Raw genomic sequence first — 22,293 nt, forward strand, 5'->3', positions numbered from 1 at the left:
CATGAAACATACTCTTAGTGTGATTTTTACAATGATGTATTGTTAGAATATTCGTAGGCTACAACTGTATTGTTTAATAGTTCTTACTAAATGATTCTAGTAGCTATATTGATTGGGACAAGTAATAAGCTACCTTTTTTGAATAATCTAAAGAACAAACATTCAAAGAATATATTAAGCTACTAACATTTGTGATCTGAAAGTTAGAGATGAATCATAAAAATTAAGCTAGCACAAATATCAGTCACATCCCAGATAAGTTTTTATTGCCTGTCTTCAAAGATAATTAATTCTTCTCCATTCTTCTTTTTTTTTAAACAAATTGGGGAAATTATGTAACAGGTTTGTATGAAATGTATTGGTGGAAACTGAAGAATACTGCATCCAATTTTGGTCACCACATTATAAAAAAAAAGTTGAAACTCTGGAAAGGTTGCAGAAAAGAGCAACATTGATGATTGGGGAGACAAAACATATGAAGATATGTTGCAGGAATTTGGTATGTTTAATCTACTGAAAAGAAGGAGCAGGGCATGATAGCAGTGTTCCAATATTTGAGGTGCTGCCACAAAGAAGAGGGGATCAACCTATTTTCCAAAGCACTTGAAGGCAGGACAAGAAGCAATGGATGGAAACTAATCAAGGAGAAAAGCAACCTAGAACCAAGAAGAAATTTCCTAACAAGAACAATTAACCAGTGGAACGGCTTGCCTTCAGAAGTTGTGGGTGCTCCATCACTGGAGGTTTTTACGAGGAGATTGGACAACCATTTGTCTGAAACAGTATAGGGTTTTCTCCTTGAGCAGGAGGTTGGAAAACCTCCAAGATCCCTTCCAACTCTTGTTATTCTGAAAAGAATCATTGCAATCTTATTGAATTACTGTATTTCAATTAAAGCAAAGATTTCAAATAGAACGACAAGCGCATCTTGGAGGCCAGTAACCCCAGTATACTGGCTGGGGAATTATGGGAGTTGAAATCCACAGGGCTTATATACTGTAGCTGTCAAGGTTGAGAAACAGAATTTTAAGCAAAGAATAGACTGTAATGTTTTCATTTGTGATTCTAAAAAGTGATGCTTAGCCTGTCATTAAAGACAGGCTGTATTCTTACACAGCCTTTGTGGCTTTTGAACACATTATTTGCACCCCTTAAAAATGTGTCAAAAAATTAACAGTGTGGCATTTTATGCCATTGTAAGGCAGGAAAGGTATGAAATATACCAGGAAGCCAACTTAAAGAAGTATTAAATGGGGAATGGGGAGAGAGAGAACATATCTGGAGGAAGAAAAACCTTAACATTTTGCACATCACTACCCAGCATTGCCCCGAGCAACCCCTGTCTGGAAATCTGCTCATGGCATATCATGAACTGCACAGGTATCAGAGAACCTGGGGTGCACCAGTAATTTTATTACTTCAGTAATCCCCACCCGGCATTCCCCATTGTCAGATGCTATGGGAATTGTAATCCAAATGACAACCAATTGCCTACTCCTATGTACAAAGTTGCCATTAGAGGAAACTGCGGTGCAAGAAAGATTTTTATTCTTTGGAGCAACGAAGCAGACGCCAGCCATTATCACAGATATTTCCATTGCTAGCTAGCGGTGAAATACTTTTGAGGTGGAGGACTCTGCACATGCGCTGACGTTTCACTTTGCCCGGGCGGCCCAAGTCCGGAAGTGACTTCACCCACGAAGTCGCTCGCTTTCCTTTTCCCTCCCGGTCTTTTCCTCCCTTGTCTCTCATCTCCTTAAGGTTCAGTGCAAGGAACGCTGGTCTTTGCAAAGCGGCTCAGGGGATCTTTCCAAGCGAAGGACTGGGGAGTGAGTTTCCACTGAAAAAGAAATAAAGGACGGGGGGGAAAAAATCGGCATTGGAAAATTGACTTGCCGAGAAGAAAGAGTTAATTTCAGGCTCTTGCCCCGACGGGGCGGAGCTGTGAGCGGAAAGATTCTGCAGAATTCTGGGGTTTTATTTCGAAGTTACTCGTGGGTAGGTAAGGGTAGTGGGAGAAATTGATGGAGAGGGCGGAATAATGGCCTAATTTCAGCAAATGATGGAAGACCCCCAACCCGACCTTCTCTGACATTTAAGTCTTTCCGCCTATGTATAGGATCGCAGGGTTAAAACTGTCTTCCCCGACCAATCGGGCATATTGAAACCAAGGTTAGGGCAGGCAGGTTTATGCCATTACCATAATAAATGGTAAATGCCGAAATGGGGAGCGTGGCTCGTCTTGCAGACGTTGTCCTGTACGTGTGAAATAAAGAGCAAATCAACAAATCAAGGGTCTTCAAACTTGGCAGCTTTAAGACTTGTGGGCTTCAACTCCCAGAATTCCTGAGCCAACATGACTGGAGGAGGAATTCTGGGAGTTGAGGTCCACAAGTCTTAAACCTGTCAAGCTTGAAGACCCTCGAAGAAGAGGATCCTTGAAAGTATAATCCATTTTTAAAAAATATTAATAATGATTTGGACCTTATTTTGGTGTTCTTTTGATAGCTATCCTATTCCTTTGGACATAATAAAACACTTTGGACATAATAAATAGATCATTAGGTTTGGTTGTTTTAAGCTTTTTGCTGTTGGCCTGAGAGGGGGAACTTTCAAAATTTACATTTCTGAAATGTTCAGATAAACTATACATGTGGGTTATATCTTTTGGGGAGGGTAGCTGTGATTATCCCACTCATAACTGAGCCGTTTTTTGTGGTGTGGATCCGTTTTTGGAAAATGTTTGGTAAAGGGTTTAAAGGGGCAGCATTTGAACCCTGGAGACTTTTGCATTCCAGTCCTGTCCTAGCTATGAAAGTCAGCTAGGTGACTTTGGCCCAGTCATTCTCCCTCAAGCTGAAGAAAAAAATTAACAGCAAGCTGCATCTGAAAATGTCATCAAGACACCTGTATGGATTTGTTGCTGTGGTCACCAAGAATTAGGACTGATTTAACAGGACACCACCACCCTGTTTATATATAGAGATAATATTTTCTTTGAAATGGCTCCCATGGTAATGTTCCTTCATAGTCTCTTTTGTTCCCAGGTCTTTGGCCAATCCAGTCATGTCCGTGGGCTGCATTTACACACGGCTGAGTCCTCTGCTTCGACCATCCCGTGTGATGCTTTTCCATCATCCCAGTTGTGCCATCCATGCCTCCAGTGCCACACTTGCTGGACACAACAAGTGGTCCAAAGTCAAAAATGTTAAGGGGCCTAAAGATACTGCACGTTCCTTGGTCTTCCAAAAACTTACCATGATGATCCGTTTTGCTGTGAAGGGTACGGATCCAATATTTCACTGGCTTTTTTTTATAATCAAAATAAAGGCTCCTAAGGACTGCTGTGGCTAAGCCATAATATGACATGAAACCATAATGTTGGATATTAGCTCAGCGTGTTGTGTGAAGCCAGCAACTTGTGGTTTGTGAGTTACCATATGGAAAACCATATCCCAGGCAATAGTTGTTGGACAAACCTATCTTAGCTAAGTGTGGTTCATTGATGGTATCCTACCGATTCGGCCCAGTTCTGCCAAGCCGATAGTGGCGATGAGCAGTGGAGACCGAATCAGTTCTCTCCGCCGCGTTGCTGTTGGGCTCACCCACCCGCCCCAGTTCCCATGGTCATCCTCTGCTTTTGAAGCGCAGCTGCTTTGCGCGGCACAGCAGAGTAACGCGCGGCAGCTGCTGAAGTGACCAGGAGAGTGCAGGCTTGCAGGAGGTGAGTTGCAACGCCTCTGCTCCTGCGCAAAGTGCACCTTCCAAGCCGTGCCCACTGAACCCGTGGTAAAACTTTTTGAATCCCACCCCTAGCGTGGTTCTTGTTGTGCTAACTTGTCTGAGTGAGGGGCTTGCAGAAAAGACAGTGTTGTGACATGTACTGCTGTTTTCTGGTGAACAGAACTATCTTTTCTGCTAAGATAGTTAAGACTTAGGATGAAACAGTGACCGAACAGTTTGGTCTAGTAATTAAGGCACCAGGCTAGAGACTAGGAGACAGTGAGTTCTAGTCCCACCTTAGGCACAAACACTGGCTTTCTCTTAGTCCAATCCATCTCACAGGGTTGTTGTGAGGAAAATAGGAGGAGAAAGGAGTATTGTTTATGTTTGCTGCCTTGACTTATTTATAAAAATAATAAAAATGAGCCCTTCAGAGGGTTTTCCCCAGATTTAATAGAAGATGCTCTGCGTTTAAAACTAGGCTGGGTCCTTAATGTTATCTCTTCCTTAATTACAACTGTTTGAAGAAACCATGGTGTGCACATCCTTAATTATGTATAGCTGAACTCAGCACACCTATTTTTTTTGTATAGCCTTACTTCCTGCTATCTGCATTGTTGCTTTTCTTGTACTAACTGAACAAAAATCTTTCTTATTTCCTGTTCTCTAAAATGCAGTGTTGTGTTTCCTAAACAAATGATAATGACCTGCCATCTTTCTACATTGCCTTTTCAGAAGGAGGATCGAACCCACAACTTAACACCAATTTAGCCAACATTATTGAGGTGTGCCGAAGGAAGAGTATGCCAAAAGGCTCTATTGAAACAGCCATCTCTGGTGCGGTAAGTTTCTGAGTTGTTGGAGGTCTACATAAAAGGATGGCTGTAGCCAAAGATGTACAATATAATCTAAGACAATGCCAAAATGATGATGGTGTCATCCTATTGATAAGCCACGTGACATCATTGTCAAAATAAGAATTATATTCTTAGGTCAGGATACAAGACATATATCACAACAAATGTGCCTTCCCCCACACTTCCCTCTGAATGTCCCTGTTGAATCCTTTGTGAGCCAGCAATAGAGGCAAAAAAGAGACATTACAATCTAGGCAATCTAGGTAGTGCTTGATTTATTACCACAATTGAGCCCAAAATTTCTATTGTTAAGTGAGTTTTGCTCTATTTTACGACCTTGTTGCAGTCATTAAGTGAATCATTGCAGTTGCTAAGTTGGTAACATGGTTGTTAAGTGAATCTGGCTTCCCCATTGGCTTTGCTTGTCAGAAGGTCGCAAAAAGGGATCATATAACCTTGGGACTCTGCAACTGTCATAAAGATGAGCCAGTTGCCAAGCATCTTAATTTTGACCACATCATAGGGATGCTACAAAGCTCATAACTATGAAAAACGGTCATAAGTCCCTTTTTTCAGTGCCACTGTAACTTTGAACATCACTAAATGAAATGTTGTAAGTTGAGAACTATCTGTATTTGGGGGCAAAACAGTTACTAGGAACAGCCAGTTTTTGCTTTGATTTTTTTTTTTTTGGTCTTAAATTATCCATTCCTTTGTGGAGCTTGTAGAGCAGAAAAGCGACATAGAAATATCTTCAAGGAATTCATTTTTAAGGGATGCATTGAAGAACACCTGGAAGTTATAACTGGTTTAGACAACAGCAGCATGTGCTATATTAAGTGTTCCTTAGGTTTGGCATATTACATCTCTTGTTAAAGCTGCACTGGCTCCCAACTTCCTCCCAGGTACAATTCAAAGTATTGGTTACCTCTTTAAAACCATACATGGAATAAGACCCAGATATTTGCAGGGCCGCCTCCTGCTGAGAATAGCTGCCTACCCTACCATATCAGATAGGTAGCACGGGCATGTCCCTAGTCCCTTCCCTGAAATCTTGCCATCTAGTGGCACTTCAGAAGGGTACCTTTTCCGTGGCTATCCTACCTTCAGGCACACCCTCTGGTGATTTGGCAGACCCCTTCCCTTTTAGCCTTTTGGTACACCACCAAGAGCTAGTTTGTTACCCAGGTGCTAGGATAGAAGGAAGATACCTAGGCTGGTTGTGGGGCATCCCAAGGAGATGACTTAAGCGCTGCATTTTTGTAATGGTTTTGTGGTCTATGATTTTGAGTTACTGCTTTCATTGTTGTCACCCAGAGTTGTGTTTAAGATAGGTGCCCACACAAATCTTTTAAATAAACAAATGCATTTGGATCCCGCTTTTGTTAAATTGCTTTAAAGGGACAGATGAGGACAATATACTTAATACTTGAAAGCTGAAGTGATGGCAAAGATTTTGTGAGTTGCTGATGGTTATCATTGTTAACTTCTTTGGCAGGAGAAAATGAAATCCATTTATCACCTCTGCGGCATCCGAGGTCCAGGTGGCTCATCCTTATATGTTGAGATACTGACAGACAACTTAAAGAGGACTTCCAATGAAATCCGATATCTTTTAAACAAAAACGGGTTAGTGCAACCTCAGGAGTATTGGCTGGCTAGCTACAAGAGGTAGGGGAGTGGAATGCAAGTTTAACAGGGATGTGCTGAAGAAGATATGGGTGCTTTGTTCCTTGCCTTTGGAAGAACTGGGTTTTCCTGTAAGTAGTCCTTCCATATCAGAGGCTGTAGAAGTTCTGGCAAGCCACTGCTAAAGTCTTAGGCCAGGAGTGTCAAACTCAAGACCTGGGGGCCAGATCCAGCCTGCGGAGTGCTTAGATCTGGCCCACGGGATCGCCCTTGAAACAGCAAAGGACTGGCCCATGGTGCCTCTGCCAGCGAAAACGGAGCTCGTGAGGGCCGTGCGCAGCCCTTCCTGGCTCCCTTTTCACCAACAGAGAGTTGTAAGAGGCCGTTGCAGCCTAAAAATGAGCTTAGGAGGCCATTTTCATTGGCAGAGCGCTTGGCAATCACAGCCCACCCACCCGAAACAAGTGATGTCATGCTGGCCACGTGCACCCTGGCCACACCCACTCCAGCCCCCCAGGTCAAACTTAACTCTGATGCGGCCCTCAATGAAATGAAGTTTGACACCCTGTCTTAGGCTAAATACTTGGTTCCTTGCAGGGGGAGCATTACCGAAGGGATTCACAATCATTTTGAGAAAAAGGGGGTTGTGATTGTCAGCAAGGAAGACAAATCCAGCAATCCTGTCAGCTTGGATCAGGCACTTGACTTGGCAATTGAAGCTGGAGCTGAAGATGTCCAGGAAGAGGAAGAGGAGGATGAGAAGGTGGTGCTCAGGGTAAGTTGAAAGGGTGGGTTGAAATTTAGCAAAGTAAGCCGCGCACATTTTCACTCTTTAATTTTTCTTTAAAAAAATATATGTTGTGTCCCAATTGGTTGTTCCAACAAGAAGGTAGGGACAAACTTCTAGCAAACTTTGAGTGATTTCACAAAGCTTACACAGGTTGGCTGAGTTTGTACTTGAATGGGAGATCCCCAGAAAACCCCCAGGCTATAGGCTGAGAAAAGGAGAAGGAAAAAAACAAACCTCATAAGTGAAAAAAAATGGCAACTAATTTCCATATAATTTCTAGAATATTGCCCATCGTGCCATCATTATTACAGTCGAGGTCAAATTGGGCGGTCTTTATAACAAAATCATTGGCTTGACACTGAGTTTCAGTGGCACTATGTGGAGGGGACAGTGGGCCACAAAAATGAGTGGGGGGGAGGGAAGAGGCAAGAGAATCTTGCCTGCCCTGAATTATAAGTTGGTATCAAGGGTGTCTTTGTACAACTGATAAAATTTCATATGGCTTAGAAATGGTTCCCTGCGCAAGACTATAGGTAGCTCTCAAGTTACAATGGAGCCTGCCCATTATGTCTGTAAATCATAATGGTTGTAAAACTATCTGGTCATGGGATCCACATGATTTCATGATACTTTTTGCAGCAGTCATTAAGCGAATATCATTAAACGAACACTGCTGTCGTTAAATGGGCTCATTGCTGAACATTTTCACTGAAAAGCAGAAGTGAATGCAGCAAAACTGTCATAAAATGTAATGCGACCACAGGGCAGGAGGGACAACCGTTGGAACTTCAGATTCAGATCCTATGTCCCCTTTTCCAAGTAGGTCATAACTTCAGTTACTAAGCCATCAGTTGTAAGTTGAGGACTACCTGTACATTGTGGCTCTTGCCCACCCCTATCCCACCAAGATACTACACCCACCATGGAGATGCATGCCAGAGGAATATAGGGCTGGATCACTGCAAGGTAGCACTCTGAAACCTCTCACCTGGACAGAGGTGCAGCCAATAGGTAACTGGTCATCACCAAGTGCATTCCAAGCTCTGCTAGAACTCACTCCTGCTCAGTGTGAACAAGATTCTTTCTTTGTATACCGGTTCACAGGTACAGTATAGGCGATACCTGGCTCAATAGTAGTAACTGTGAGAGGGGTCTTGGAGTCCTAGTGGACAATCGTTTAAATATGAGCCAGCAGTGTGCTGCAGCGGCCCAAAAAAAACACCAAATTCTAGGCTGCATAAACAGGGATAAAGTCAAGGTCACGTAAAGTGTTAATCCCACTGCCTTGATAAGGCCACACTTGGAATATTCCATCCAATTTTGGTCCCCACGATGTAAAAAAGATGTTGAGACTCTAGAAATAGAGGGAAGATAAGAGCAACAAAGAAGATTAGGGGACTGGAGGCTAAAACATATAAAGAATGGTTGCTAGAATTGGGTATGTCTAGACTGATGAAAAGAGGGACTAGGGGGTGACATGATATCAGTGTTCCTATAGCTCAGGTGCTGCCACAGAGAAGAAGTCAAGCTATTCCCCAAAGTACCTAAAGGCAGAACAAGAAGCAATGGGTGGAAACAATCAAGGAGAGAAGCAACCTAGAACTTAGGAGGAATTTCCTGACAGTTAGAACAATTAACCAGTGGAACAACTTGCCTCCAGAAGTTGTGAATGCTCCAACACTGGAAGTTTTTAAAAAGAGATTTGTCTGAAATGGTATAAGATTTCTTGTCTAAGCAGAGGGTTGAATTAGAAGACCTCAAAGGTCCCTTCCAACTTTGTTGTTCTATTGTTTCTACACACAGAACAAGTGATAACAGCAATCCTGATCTAAATATGTAAATTCTGCAAATGTTTGACACCTGCAGATTTTTTTAGTCTCCCAAAGGGTATAAACCCACCCCTCGGTTTGAGAACTTTGGTGCATGGTTCAAATGGTTTGATCAGGTCTTCTAGATTTCTAGGCACTGGCTATAACAATATCTCCCCCCCCCCCTTTCTTTTGTCTTCTTCTCTACCGCTTAGTTTATTTCCGCTGTGTCTACCTTGCACCAAGTACGTGAAAAACTGGAGTCGCTGGGCCTTTGTTCTTTGTCTGCTGGCCTTGAATTCATCCCAGTTGTCCACGCTCAGCTATCAGACGCAGAGATGGAGGGGGCCGTGAAGTTGTTAGAGGCCCTTGAGAACCACGTAGATGTTGTACGGGTATACAACAACATTGCTTAGTTTTACCGGCATACCTCCAGGAGGTACTGAAGCCTTACAAACTAAATTCTGGTTTTATTTCCCCCCCAATCCAAATCAAGACTATTAATGGTAAATGAGGTTTACTATGTTTCGGACAAGCCTGTGTGCCTCTTTGCCCTCCTTTTCAAGTTTCTTGCCAGAGGACAACCCCATGGCATGTACCAAATGGGGATGCTAAAAGAGTGCTGGAGCAAAACGATAACTTGGACAACTTCTGCCACAAATATCTGGGATTGGTTCCTGACTTCCATTGGAAGATGGGATTGCTGTCTCATTAGCATCTCAATATAACAAAACAATAATGTCCAAACAGATATATTCACAAGCCAATGGAGATACATTAACTGAAAGATCAGTAATCTTAATATAACTGGATACCTTCTTGGTCCACTTTTCCTGAGTTGTTGGGAGATAGTTCTGCCTTCTTCGAGCATGCAAGTTCGTGAAAAATCCTACACACACAAACACAGACCTGGAGGGGAACGCAGGTTTTATGTGTGATGGACCCAGATTGGATACATACTTGGCTCCTTTGAGATATCTCTGTGATGGACATTAAATGCACCCAAATAGCCATTCTGAATCATACTAAAGCATTTGTTCTGGAAAATCATTCAGCAGCAATTCACATCTGTGTGGCTAGGATCTGTATCCCTTCAATCTTCCCCTTAGATCGAATTGTTCAGAAATGCTAATACAGAATGCTGGTATGTAAACGATGTCTACTTACATTGATAATTGGGCATCCAAATATACTTTTAAAAGGCCATTTGATATGGTTCATCAAATTTGAGAAAAAAGTGCATTTTGTAGTTGTGCGGCTGGTGTGTCTCGGATGTGTATCGGTACTCCTCAGTTTATGACCATAATAGGAGCCTGTCATTACAGTAAGTTATGATGGTCGTAAAACAGTTCACCCACGTGACTGATTCAGTTTTTATCTTTTCTGTGGCATTCAGAGGAACGCAATGGTTGTAAAATGAACCTGTTGTTTGCTATGTGCTAGTTCTGCCTGAAAGCACAAAGTAAATACTGATTTTCAGCAAAACTAAACCGCAGGCATATAACAATCGGATACTGCTAATGGCTGTATATGCAGGTTGGCTGCTGAGTACCCAATGTGCGATCACAGGATGGTTTTGGTGGGTGAGGGCAGCTGTCAGAATTTCAGAACCATGTTGTAGGTGATGGGAAGTGTCCACCGTAACTTCAAATGGCTGCTAAGCAACTGGTCATAAGCCGAGGACTATGTATATATGAATGCTGATGAATGTATCTGTAACAGTGGTGGGATTCAATTTTTTTTTACTACTGGTTCTGTGGGCGTGGTTTGGTGGGCGTGGCAAGGGAAGGATACTGTAAAATCTCCAGTCAGAGTTGGTATTTGCTGGTTCTCTGAACTACTCAAAATTTCCGCTACCGGTTCTCCAGAACTGGTCAGAACCTGCTGAATGCCACATCTCTTCTGTAAGCATGTCACAATTGATTTGCACAGGTAGGATTATGAGCCTATGCATTACAGGTTGAAAAAAGAAATCCTTTTCTTAAGAGGAGAATTTTTTTTAATCAGATGAGCAACATTTTTGTATTAATATTCTCTCCTCCTACCATCAGCTTTCTTCATAGACAAATTTTAGGCTCAAGGACAAGTTGCAAAGTCAAGACTTACGGACAAATTTTTTAATATACTAAAAAAATCAATAACAGGAGGGGGGAAAAATCAACCACGATATAATACATGCCAGTCATTGTGTGCTTGATTTTGTGTATGAATTTTGAAGTTCTGTAACCAATGATGCTTCCCTCCATATTGGCATAGATGTGCTTCTGCTTTACTCTGAAATATTCTCTTTTTTTCCCTCTAGTATACAATGGAAAAAGTATAGGAACACTTGCAATTTAATGGCTAGTCTATTAGCATTCATACATTACAAAATGGCGCAGGAAGGGGAATTACAACACTGAGTTACAAGAAGAAGGTATCTTAATACAATATTAACATGGGGTTGATTGCATCATTGCCTAATGAGCATCACACACACTAACACAATTTATAAAAACTGTTTTTCTTTGATACACTCATTTGAAGATTCTGGGTGAATGCAGAAAGATACCTCCTATAAGTTCTACATGTTTGTTTATGTCTAAACCGAACACAAGGCATGATCTAACATTATTAGCTTTTCAATCAGGATATAATGGAAATATTTTGATACCAATTGCTAGCCCAGCTGCAGGAAGACTCAACAAGCAGAATAGATATTCATTTAATATCCAGAGAGTGTGTTTTTTCCTACCCTGGCATGTCTGGCTATCTCCAAGGGTTAGTAAATGTGGTCCGCTGGTGGCTTGCGAAGCTGGCAGCAGAGTCAGACAGTGGGAGGACCATGGGCCAGTCCTGGAGTCTGGGGAGGACATGGACGAGGGATCTGTGTCCGACACAGATGGGGCCAGGCCCATCTGAGAGTTATGTGCTGACTCTAGAGCCTCCAGAATCTGACATCAACGAGGCAGAGGAATGGGAAGTCTGTTCCCAGGGCGCGCTTGTGCAGAGCTGCCAGAAACCAAAAACAGTTAAGACAAAAGGGGGGACTCTGGAGTGTAGGCTTGGAGATGATTGGCCCCTCCCATAAGACATAAAGGAGGAGCAAAGGGACATGAGCCTTTGCAGGAAGCAACTTTATTCGTTCTGGTCGGTTTAAACTCTGCAGCTCTGTGTTGACTATGTGCTCCGTTTGGCCTTGTACATCTAATTGGCAATTTAGGCGTTGGCAGCATTTCAAGGGAGATAAAGGTGGGTGCTTATCAGCCTTATCCTGAAAGACTGTAGCAGACTTCTAAGTAAAATGGTAGTTATATCTTCAAATTCCCAAGAAAAGTAAAGAATTTTGTTGTGTCTGAATTCCTGAAACCCAAAAGTAAAAAGATGGTTTAAAAATCTGGAATCCTGAAACCCTGAGATCTGCAATCCCAAAAGTGAAATGATACGTAGATCTGAATTCCTGCCATCCCCCAGTATAAAAACAGTTAATTTGGACTCCTAAAAGTAAAGAATGATTGTTATATCGGAATTATTGTTATATCGGAATAGCAATTTGATTTCCTGTGATAAAGACGAAGATATATTGAAGCCAGGAGTGAATGTGGAATGCTAAGCTCTGTACCTCGTTCTCCTTTGAAGCATCAAACCTTCATAGCCAGTGTGAATTGGTAGGGAGGGGGCAACCCCCCCCTTTCTCCTCTTTAGCAAGAGACTTTCAAACTTCCTCTTCTCTGGCTTAATTTGCATCTTCCCATTGTTGGCCAAAGTATTGAGAGAATTTGAGTGGACCTTGGACTGTTTCCTCTGACCAAAGTTCTGTTGGACTATTCTTAAACTGGACTCATTACGGGCTGTGAATGCATATAATTCACAGCCATTGAAATAAAAAGCAAGTTTTTTTGGAACAGCATGTGATTGTTACTGTCTCAGGAAGTCTTGGCAGAACGTAAACTACAGGCTATATGCATTCCATCTCATCTCATCTCATCTGGTTCCCAAATAATCCTTCGGCTGGGAAAATGAAGGTTCATTTTCTAGTATCAGAACATATGTGGTTGTATACTTTCCATGACTTCAGATGTTATAATTTATATCACTGGATATATCATTGGATGTATTCTTTACCAAGATGGTGCTGCCAATGGCAGCCTTGGTGAAATGCTCTCTGATCTGCTGTTTTTTATTCTCTGTGATTCACTACGGATTTCATATTCAAGCAACTGCTAAGCATCAAGCAATGTTTCTTTGATGGACAGCTTTCTCTGACTTCACACCACCACTACCATCCCATCTTTACAAATGGAGAAGAGTTTCTAACACAGGAAGAAGCAACTTCCTCTGAATAATGCATAAAAACGAATGGAGGAGGTAAAGAAGGGGTAAGTAAACAGCAATTTTGAATAGACTAAGGAAAAGTGGGATAAAAACCTCTCTCCCATCACTCTAACTAATTTACGTTCACTTACTAATAAAATGGATGAAATACTTATTTTAAATAGATGCAATGATTTTTACAACTCAGCAGCTCTCTGCTTCATTGAAACCTGGCTAAATGAGTAAATGGATGATAGCAACTTGCATATCCCAGGGTTTCAGGTACAAAGAGCAGACAGAATTGCAGAAACATCAGGTAAAAAGAAGGGTGGAGGCCTATCTTTATATATTAACAGCCGCTGGTGCCAAAATGTAACTATACTAAAGAAATTCTGTGATGTGGACTTAGAGACATTATCAATTGCAAGCCATTTTATTCTCGACAACGGTTCTCATTTCTCCTAATTGCTGTGTACGTTCCTCCACAAGCTTGTGTAAAACAATACATTAGGAACTCCAGTTGACCAGATTATGTGGGCTGAAGTTAAATACCCAGATTCACTTCCTATTGTTTTAGGAGTTTTTAACAAACCTAACTTAAGGAAAGAGCTACCAAAATATTTTCAGCATGTAAATTGTCTCACGAGAGGCAAGAATACTTAGACCCGTGATGGTGAATCTATGGCACGCATGCCGGAAGTGGCACGCAGAGTCATTTCTGCCAGCACACGAGAGGTCACCGGAACAGCCACACTGCACATGCATGTGTGCAACCCCCACCAGCCAATTGATTGTCGGATATCTGCCGTGCATGTGTGGGAGACACGCATGCATGGGGTGGGGGGTTCACGTGCGCAGAGGTGTGTGACGGGAGGGGTGGGGGTCGCGTGCACATGGCATTATGGGTGAAGGCATGTGCGTGCGCGCTTTCAGCACGCGAGGTAGAAACAGTTAGCCATCACTGCTTTAGACCATTACTACATAACATTAAAAGATGCTTATTGGTCTTTACCATGAGCAGCTGTGGGACACTGATCATTGCATGATTCACCTTGTACCTGCTTATAGGCAAAGATTTAAAACCATGAAACCACGGGAGGTTGAACAACTTGCCTTGTGATGCGACCAGAACAATCTGGAACTGAACACACTCAAAACTGTAGAAATGGTGGTAGACTTCAGCAGAAACCCCCCCATACTACCACCTCTTACAATACTAGACAACACAGGATCAACAGTAGAGACCTTCAAATTTCTAGGTTCTATTATATCTCAAGACTTAAAATGGACACCTAACACCAAAAATGTCATCAAAAAAGCTAAATTACTAAATTAATTCATTACTAAACATAGATTATAAAATCTTTGCTTCTATAATAGCAGAACGCCTGAAAAGAATTATCAATATGTTCATTCACTCTGACTAAAATGGCTTTTTACCTAGAAGACAGATAAAAAAAACATCAGAACAATTCTTGATAGATTAGAAAACTATAAAACCCACAATGAAAAGCAAGTGCCACTACTTTTCCTTGAGCCCAAAAGGCATTTGATAATGTAAACTGGGAATTCATTCTACTACAATTGAGAAATATGGATTTTGGCAATAAATTTATAAACATGGTTACAGCAATATGTACAAAACAAAAGGCCAAAATAATAATTAATGGTAAGGTGACACAAAATGTCACAATACAAAAAGGTACCAGACAAGGCTGCCCACTATCCCCATTATTGTTTATTTTGACATTAGAAGTGTTGTCAAGAAACATCCATAAAGATCATCAGATTAAAGGTCTGGAAATCAGACAAGAACAATATAAGCTACAAGCCTTTGCGGACGATCTAGAGTTTATTTTAGAGGAACCCTAAAAATAAGAAGTGAAACTTACGGAGGAACAGAATATGGTAAAGTAGCGGGCCGGAAAATAAATAAGACAAAAACTAAAATGTTGGCAAAGAATATGACATCTAAACTAAAAGAGGACCTAATGAAAGAATGGGGCATTAAAATCGTGAAGAAAGTTAAATATTTACGTATATTCTTAACGGTTAGGTGCATAACTCTCAGAGAAGATAATTATACTAAACTAACAAATCAAGAAGGATCTAGAAAGATGGAAGAATCTGCAACTTTCTCTAATGGGCAGGATAACTTATAAAAATGAATATATTACCAAAGCTACTTTTTTTATTTCAAAATATTTCTATTAAACTGGAGAAAGTTTTCTTCAAGAATCTGAACCAACTAATGTCAAAATTTATATGGTAGGGAAAGAGACCAAGAATTAAGCTGAAAGTTATGCAAGATACTAAAGAAAAAGGAAGATTTGGCTTGCCTGAATGGGAGTTATATTATTATGTGGCAATTCTAACATGGATAAAAGAATAAAAATGTTGAGGAATAAAAAACTGTTAAAACTAGAAGGCCATGATATTCAAGTGGGCTGGCATGCCGCCTTATGGTACGAAAAAGGTACAACACATAAATATTTCCAGAGACATTATTTAAGACAGGCATTGTTAACATTTTGGAACAAAATCAAATATCAAAATTACATGAAAACGCCTATTTGGCTTTCCACACTAGAAGCATTTATACATCCAAATTTAATAAATATGGAGAAAATCGTAACATATAGAGATATAGTGAATGAACAGGGAGAACTGAAAACTAGGTTAGAACTGGTAGCACAAGGGGTGAATGTAGAATGGTGGTCTTACAAATACAAACAAGATACACACAGGATAGGAAAACATGGGGCATTAATAAAGAGTTAACAATTCTGGATAAGCTTCTGTTAGAGACCGATGATAAATTCATAAAAAGTACTGTATAGATATTTATTAGAATACAAACTTGAGGAAGAACATGTAAAAGAAATAATGGTGGTATGGGCAAAATTTTTTGATTATAATATTGAATTGGCTAAATGGCAAAAGCTTTGGACTAGCAATAAGAAAATAACATTGGCCATGGCATACAAGGATAACCTTTATAAGATGTTTTGCAGGTGGCATCTTCTGCCAGCAAGGCCTTCCAAAACGTTCAAAAGTCTATCTCCAAATTGTTGGAAGTGCAAAGATGTATCAGGCACATTTTTTTCACATGTGGTGAACCTGCAATGCTGCAAAAAAGTATTGGAGACTGATCCAGCCATGGGTGGAACAAATGGTGGGAGAGTGTATTCCATTTAAGCTGGATTTTTTTCTCCTAGGAATAATATCAGAAGGATATAGGAAGGATTTAATTTATCTAATAGTACATGTGTTGACGGCGGCTAGAATAATATACGTGCAATACTGGAAGAAGGAAAGCATACAGCCAGAAACAGATATAATAAGAAAATTATGGCCTGCACAGAATTGGACAGGTTAACCCTAGAATTAAAAAATAAGGTGGAATCTGAGTACTATGAAATGTGAAATAAATTCTATCAGTGATTGCATAGAAAAAGGTTAGGTCAGAACATAAGTAGCTATGATGATTGGAATAATTAGTAAACTGTATCAAACAAGAGGATTGTAAATGGTGAAGTAACATTTATATATGTATAACAATTGTAACACCAGAACGGCTGCACCGTGTTGTATTATTATAATTAAAATTAAAATAATAAAAAAGCACAACAAAGAATGTTCTTTCTGCGCCAATTCAGGAAGCTCAAACTGCCCAAAGAGCTGCTGATTCAGTTCTACAGAGGAATTACTGAGTCTGTCATCTGCACCTCTATAACTGTCTGGTTTGGCTATGCAATCAAATAGACACAGACTTCAGAGGATAATTAGAGCTGCAGAAAAAAACCAATTGCTACCAACCTGCCTTCTATTGAGGACCTGTATACTTCACGAGTCAAAAAGAGGGCTGTGAAAATATCTACAGACCCTTCACATCCGGAACATGAATTGTTTCAACTTCTACCCTCAAAACGACGCTATAGGGCACTGCACACCAGAACAACTAGACACAAGGACAGGTTTTTCCTGAACGCCATCAGTCTGCTAAACAACTAATTCCCACAACACTGTCAAACTATTTTACTAAGACTGTATTACTATTGTTATTCTCATCCCTCCTATTGCCTATCTCCTCCCACTTATGACTATAACTTTGTTATTTGTATCTCTATGATTTATATTGTTTTATTTGTTTCCTAGTATGATATGACTGCTTATTTAGTAACCTATGACTATCACTAAGTGTTGTATCTTACGATTCTTGATGAATGTATTTTTTTCTTTTTATGTACCCTGAGAGTATATGCACCAAAGACAAATTCCTTGTGTGTTCAATCATACTTGGCCAATAAAGAATTCTACCCTATCCTATCCTATCCTATCCTATCCTATCCTATCCCTTATTCCATTCTGTTGGCTTAAGATAAGAGATACAGTTCAGACTGAACTGTAACTCCCTGCAAACAAATATTACCAGTAGTCCTCACTTAACAATCATTCATTCAGTGACAGTTCAAGGTTCCAATGGTGTTAAATGAATGATATTTATGCCTGGTCCTTCAAGTTATGTCTACTCCAGCACCCCTGTGTTCACATGATCAAAGTTATTTGGCAGCCCACCTGCATTTATGACCTCAGGTGCACTTTAATCTCCCCCATCCACTTATCTCCCATCTCTGCCCTTTCGGCTTTCCTCTGCTTCTCTTCTCCCTGTGCTCTCTCAGCAGTTACCATGCGAAGCAGCTGTCGGTGGCAGGAAGACCACAGTCAGCTGGAGCAGCGGCGAGAAACAGTGGAGTGCAGGGTGGCTAGAAAGACAGTGATTGGGGTAAGATAGATGGCTGGTGGGAATTTAAGTGCAGGAAAGCACAACAAGGCAGGAAAAGTGTGCAATCCTCATTTAATGACGTGCAACTAGGACTATCAACAATTCCATTGCTAAGTGGTATGGTCATGTGATGTTTCACCTAACAGCCACATCACTTAGCAATGGAAATTCTGGCCCCAATTAGGGTTGAAGTGAGGATTACTTGTAGAGCAGGAATGGGCAACCATGTCCCCTTTATGACTTGTGGACTTCAACTCCCAGAATTCCTGAACTTGCCATAGATTATAAAGGGGCCATAGTTGCCCACTCCTACGAGAGAAGGTAGCAAATTTGGAAGGAAGCTTATGCTGGTACACCTGGAGAAGCCAACAGTTTGTTTGCCGAGGCAAAGCATGAGTATGGTTTAACAAGGCTTTTAGCACACGAATTTCTGTACAAGAAGCTCCAAACTGGCTCCCACTTTGGACGAGCCAATGACAAAATTAAGAACTTCTCTAGATGTTCCTCTACAGAATAAATACTGCTTCAGAACAAATGAATTGGAAATGAGAATGGCCACCTTCAAAATAAAGCCGCAGTATCAATAATTTTGCAAAATTAAGCAATCTCATCATTTTTTTGGGTGTGTGTGTGTGTGTTGAAGTTCCAAAAGTTTAAGAATCTCTGATTTGAAAAATTCCATAGCCCCTTTTAAAAGCTCTGACCCCGCCCCCCACCACCAAGTTGGTTTAAAATCTATTCTCACTGTTCCTGCAGAAAGCTTTTAAGAAATAAAGTGGGTGCTTGGAGCCATTGCAAACCTTAAAGGTAAAGAAAAAAAAACTCTCAACATTTCGATCAAGCCCATTCTAGCAATATCAGGCAATACTGCTCTCCCCATAGAGGAGCTAGAAAGAAAGGGTGGAGCACCTGGAAAGCCGCACTCTGGCTGTTCTCAATCAGGGTCAGTTTCTGGACTCGGAGGGAGGGGTGACTCAGCCGAAGTAGCACAAGGCAGGAAAAGTTCAGTGTAGCCGTTTCCGCTGGGTGAGGAAGGAGAAGCCGCAGGGAAATCTAGATTCAGAGGCCCGGCCAAACCTTGACTCTGGAACGCCTCAAAATCAGTGCCCGGATTCCTTGGAGACAGGCCCTCAGGAGGGGGTCCATCATTCGCACGGCAGACCTCAAAGCGGCACCAGCGGTACCCAGCACACTTGTGTGCCCCTGGGCAGCTCTGGATGAGGTGTTGGACTGCAGGGTGCGACAGCCCAAAGAATTCAGCCCCTGCTGGCTCGAGCTGGCCAGCAGCCACTGCTTCCAACAGCTGAGCATGGCAGGCATCTGGGGTGGATCCTGCTATTACAACCCCCAGTTCGTCTTCGGGGGCAATTTCGAAGTGTGGCCCGGTGCCCCCGTCCTTGATCTGGCAGGTGTACAGACAGCGGTGAGTTGGCCTGCGGGTGCTGGCAAATACCCTGGTACTGCAATACCCCACAGGGTAGATGGCACTCTCAGTATGGAAACCAGGACGGTCAGAGATGATCTCACCCAGACTGTAGATGGTTAGTGGGCCTAAAGTGATAGGAAAAATCGGCCGTCCGGCAGGGTCCAAAGGAAGCGGGGGGACCAGCCGGCGGACGCCCAGCTCCTGGGGTGCCCTGCGTTTGGATGCTCGGCCATTCTCTTTGCCTTTGCGTTCCCGGCGTATTTTGCGAGTAGGCTGCTCATCTGGGGACGGTTGCAGGCCAGCTGCCACAGCCGGCGTGGGAGAGTCGTCCTCAGCCAGGGCTTGGGCCTGCAACAGGCGAGTAAGCAGGAAACGGCGCTCCTCACGTATCCGCAGATATTTGGCCTCCAGCCGGGCAATCTCATCGCACAAGGCTGCGTTCTCGTAAACCAGCACCTTGGCCACACGGCAAAGACGCTGAAACTTCAAGCGATAACGTTCGTCCTGGTTTTTCCGAATGTTTTTCTTCATCGTGGGAAGCAGTTGACAAGAAAGAGGGCAGGTAGAAGATGGCTCTGGAGAGGAAGAAAAGTCCAAAAAACAAGTTCAGCAATTATGTAAATATTTCCAGCTCAGTCTTATCCTAGCAACCAATCAATTGTGCATAAATTATGAAATATGGCAAGCCTCGCTACTTCAAATCAGACAAAAGTATAACATACAACTGTACCACTGGGGCGTCCAAAAATGAGATTCGATATACCTAAGAGCACATCTTTTGTTTCCACACGAGCAGAAAAAAATGCAGAAAAGAGCCAGCCAAAGGATTAAAAGCTGTAGCAATTCCCCCACAAGCCAAATTCACAATATTTTGAGGTTTTAACATTTTTTAAAAAAAGTAATACAAAACATAGTAGCTACTCATTCAATTCCATGGATCCCAAAGCATCTATTGGCTAGCCAAAAAAGAGGAAGAAATACAGGTACAGGTAGTCCTCATTTAGTTATCACAACTGAGATTGGTAACTCAGTTAAGTGAAGCAGTTAAGTAAAACTCTGACTGCTTACAATCTTACGCCAGTTTTCCTTTGCTTTACAGGCCTGCAAAGGTCGTAAATGCAATTGATCATAAAGATAATTTTTCATCACTGTCATAACTGCAAATGGTCACTATACAATGCAGTTACTAGACAAGGACTACCTGTTTTAGCTTCTGGATGACTGCTATTGGATCAGAGTGTGTGAAAAAAACCTCTTGTCTAATTCAACATAGCTCTGAGTCTCGTGTGGAGCAGCCATATTAGTGTCAGAGCTGTTTTATTTAAAGATAACCGCTTTTCACTTTCCTAGTGTAACTTTTTCTCTTAAAAGTCCAGCAAAACAATGATCCTGGCAAAATATTTCCCCCCATAATTACCTATCCAAAGTGCTAAAAAGGGGAAATTTACGTCAAGGAGGAAGCTAGAAAAATAAGATAAACAGAAAAGTAAAGGATACAGGAATGTGAAAACTGCAACCCACAGGTAAGGGAGGACTGGCTTTGCACTGAAGTTCCTAAAGTAAAGCAGACAAGCTTCATTTGTGGATAACAGGCCCATAACTCTGTATCTCTCAGTCACCTTGCTGGCTAAGCATCAGTAGTCTCAATAAAGGATCCCCAAGTTGGGGAAGAATCTTTAGTGGAATTTGCTTTTGAAAGAGATAATAGGACAGACATCCACTTTCATGGCTTCCAAGTGAGAATTGACAAACTGAGCGCAGACCAGATCAATTGCTGCCATCACAATGGGCAAATAAAGCTTCCCCCACTCCAGTTAAAAACAAGGTATCATAGTACTGTATTTCTGAAACTTGGAGGCTTTTTGAGACGTGTGGATTTCTTTCCCCAGAATTTCCCATCCAGCATGAGTCCACATGTCTTAAAGCCAAGTTTGAGACATGATCATCTATGTATCAGCTACTAGCTGGAAACGGAAAATCATAGTGGTTTGACCGGGATAGCAGCGAGACTGGATGCAATTCAGCCGCCGCGCTCCTTGGCATGTTCCAGCCAAGAGAATTCCCGCCGCTCTTCTGCTAGAAGCGCAGAATTATTCGAAATAATGCAATTATGCGATGACTTGCAAAGCGGATTTTCTGACCGCCCCCTTCTCTCCTAATCGGTATTAACATTGCAGAAGTCTCGCCACCCGATTCTCACCCCGATATCGCAGCAGCACGTCTTCTCAGAGGCCGGAGCAGGAAGCGGAAAGAGCGGAGATGCCTGCCGCTGCTTTGCTCTGCTGCCGGCGTAACCCTTTCCTTGCTTGAGGTCGGATTAGCGCCTTCTCGCGGTTGGCAGCGCCCCTCTCTGCCTTTGAAGGAGCTGGGCGAGAATTCAACCTAAGGAGTCTGTCCTCGCATCCGCTTCTCTGGCGGAGCCTCTGTTAGCTGCACGTGTTGGCCTCTGATCAATGCACGGGAATCATTTGGCAACTTTACCCTCTGAAGAAAAGAAATGCAAGCCAGAATTCTTGTTGGAAAGATGGCTGAGAAGACAGAGGGCAGGCAGAAGATTAACCAGATTATCAGAGAGGAATTCTTGTTTGTGAAACTCCATTACCTTCACCAGCACACTGATCCATAACAAAAGCCCTCGCCCCTTGACACAAAATTTGAGCCTAACGGCTGTCTGCAGACCTTTGCTTTGTGCTTGAGCTTTATTCGGATATAGACTGTTTTGAAAAACTCAGAGCTATAGACAAGCCTAGGAAGTTTTTTAAAAAAAAATCAGAAAAAAGACCGTCTAGTCATTAAGAGTTTTGTTCAAGTTGTTGGAAGCTTTGCTTTTAGTAATTTTAATGGAAACCTCACTTTTCAAACTGGGTTACTCTGCAATATATTTTGTAACTTGGATGTATCATTACAGGATTGATGTTATCCAGTAATTACTATTTAAAATTAATTAAAAGAGGACCTCATTCTTGTGCCATCTGTCTCTT

The 22,293-nt window shown here is 41.8% G+C and overlaps 2 protein-coding genes across 6 annotated transcripts; one reads left to right on the forward strand and one right to left on the reverse strand.

The window, feature by feature from the left end:
• Positions 1–1,656: 1,656 nt before the first annotated feature.
• On the forward strand, positions 1,657–10,011 carry TACO1 (translational activator of cytochrome c oxidase I). 3 transcript variants are annotated; one of them, XM_026682247.2, is made up of 6 exons: positions 1,657–1,829; positions 3,048–3,283; positions 4,459–4,565; positions 6,079–6,209; positions 6,807–6,984; positions 9,023–10,011. In XM_026682247.2, exons 2-6 carry the CDS (start codon positions 3,067–3,069, stop codon positions 9,221–9,223), a joined length of 834 nt encoding a protein of 277 aa, XP_026538032.1. In that variant the 5' UTR covers positions 1,657–1,829; positions 3,048–3,066; the 3' UTR covers positions 9,224–10,011. The 3 variants fall into 3 exon arrangements, with proteins under 3 accessions (XP_026538032.1, XP_026538033.1, XP_087802419.1); XM_026682248.2 differs by lacking the exon at positions 1,657–1,829 and adding an exon at positions 1,903–1,998; XM_087946293.1 differs by lacking the exon at positions 1,657–1,829 and adding an exon at positions 1,964–2,172.
• Positions 4,835–21,618, reverse strand: TBRG1 (transforming growth factor beta regulator 1). 3 transcript variants are annotated; one of them, XM_087946290.1, is made up of 3 exons: positions 21,513–21,618; positions 18,796–19,887; positions 4,835–7,204 (listed from the first exon to the last, which is right to left on the reverse strand). In XM_087946290.1, the coding sequence occupies exon 2, from the start codon at positions 19,841–19,843 to the stop codon at positions 18,821–18,823; it is 1,023 nt and encodes a 340-aa protein (XP_087802416.1). In that variant the 5' UTR covers positions 19,844–19,887; positions 21,513–21,618; the 3' UTR covers positions 4,835–7,204; positions 18,796–18,820. The 3 variants fall into 3 exon arrangements, with proteins under 3 accessions (XP_087802416.1, XP_026538103.1, XP_087802417.1); XM_026682318.2 differs by lacking the exon at positions 4,835–7,204 and adding an exon at positions 11,903–12,149; XM_087946291.1 differs by lacking the exons at positions 4,835–7,204; positions 21,513–21,618 and adding exons at positions 11,903–12,149; positions 21,306–21,430.
• Positions 21,619–22,293: the final 675 nt, after the last annotated feature.

The sequence above is a fragment of the Notechis scutatus genome, chromosome Z (assembly GCF_049901735.1).
Source record: "Notechis scutatus isolate UNSWTSFEM ecotype Mainland chromosome Z, rNotScu1.2, whole genome shotgun sequence".
Classification (NCBI taxonomy): Eukaryota; Metazoa; Chordata; class Lepidosauria; order Squamata; family Elapidae; genus Notechis; species Notechis scutatus.

What these genes read in the sequence shown, in the direction of transcription:
- TACO1 (XM_026682247.2), top strand. Translation starts at nt 3,067, where the DNA reads ATGTCCGTGGGCTGCATTTACACACGGCTGAGTCCTCTGCTTCGACCA. An exon ending in GATCCGTTTTGCTGTGAAGG is followed by an intron (nt 3,284 to 4,458) that starts GTACGGATCCAA and finishes TTGCCTTTTCAG; the next exon opens with AAGGAGGATCGAACCCACAA. An exon ending in ATGAGAAGGTGGTGCTCAGG is followed by an intron (nt 6,985 to 9,022) that starts GTAAGTTGAAAG and finishes TCTACCGCTTAG; the next exon opens with TTTATTTCCGCTGTGTCTAC.
- TBRG1 (XM_087946290.1), bottom strand. Translation starts at nt 19,843, where the DNA reads ATGAAGAAAAACATTCGGAAAAACCAGGACGAACGTTATCGCTTGAAG.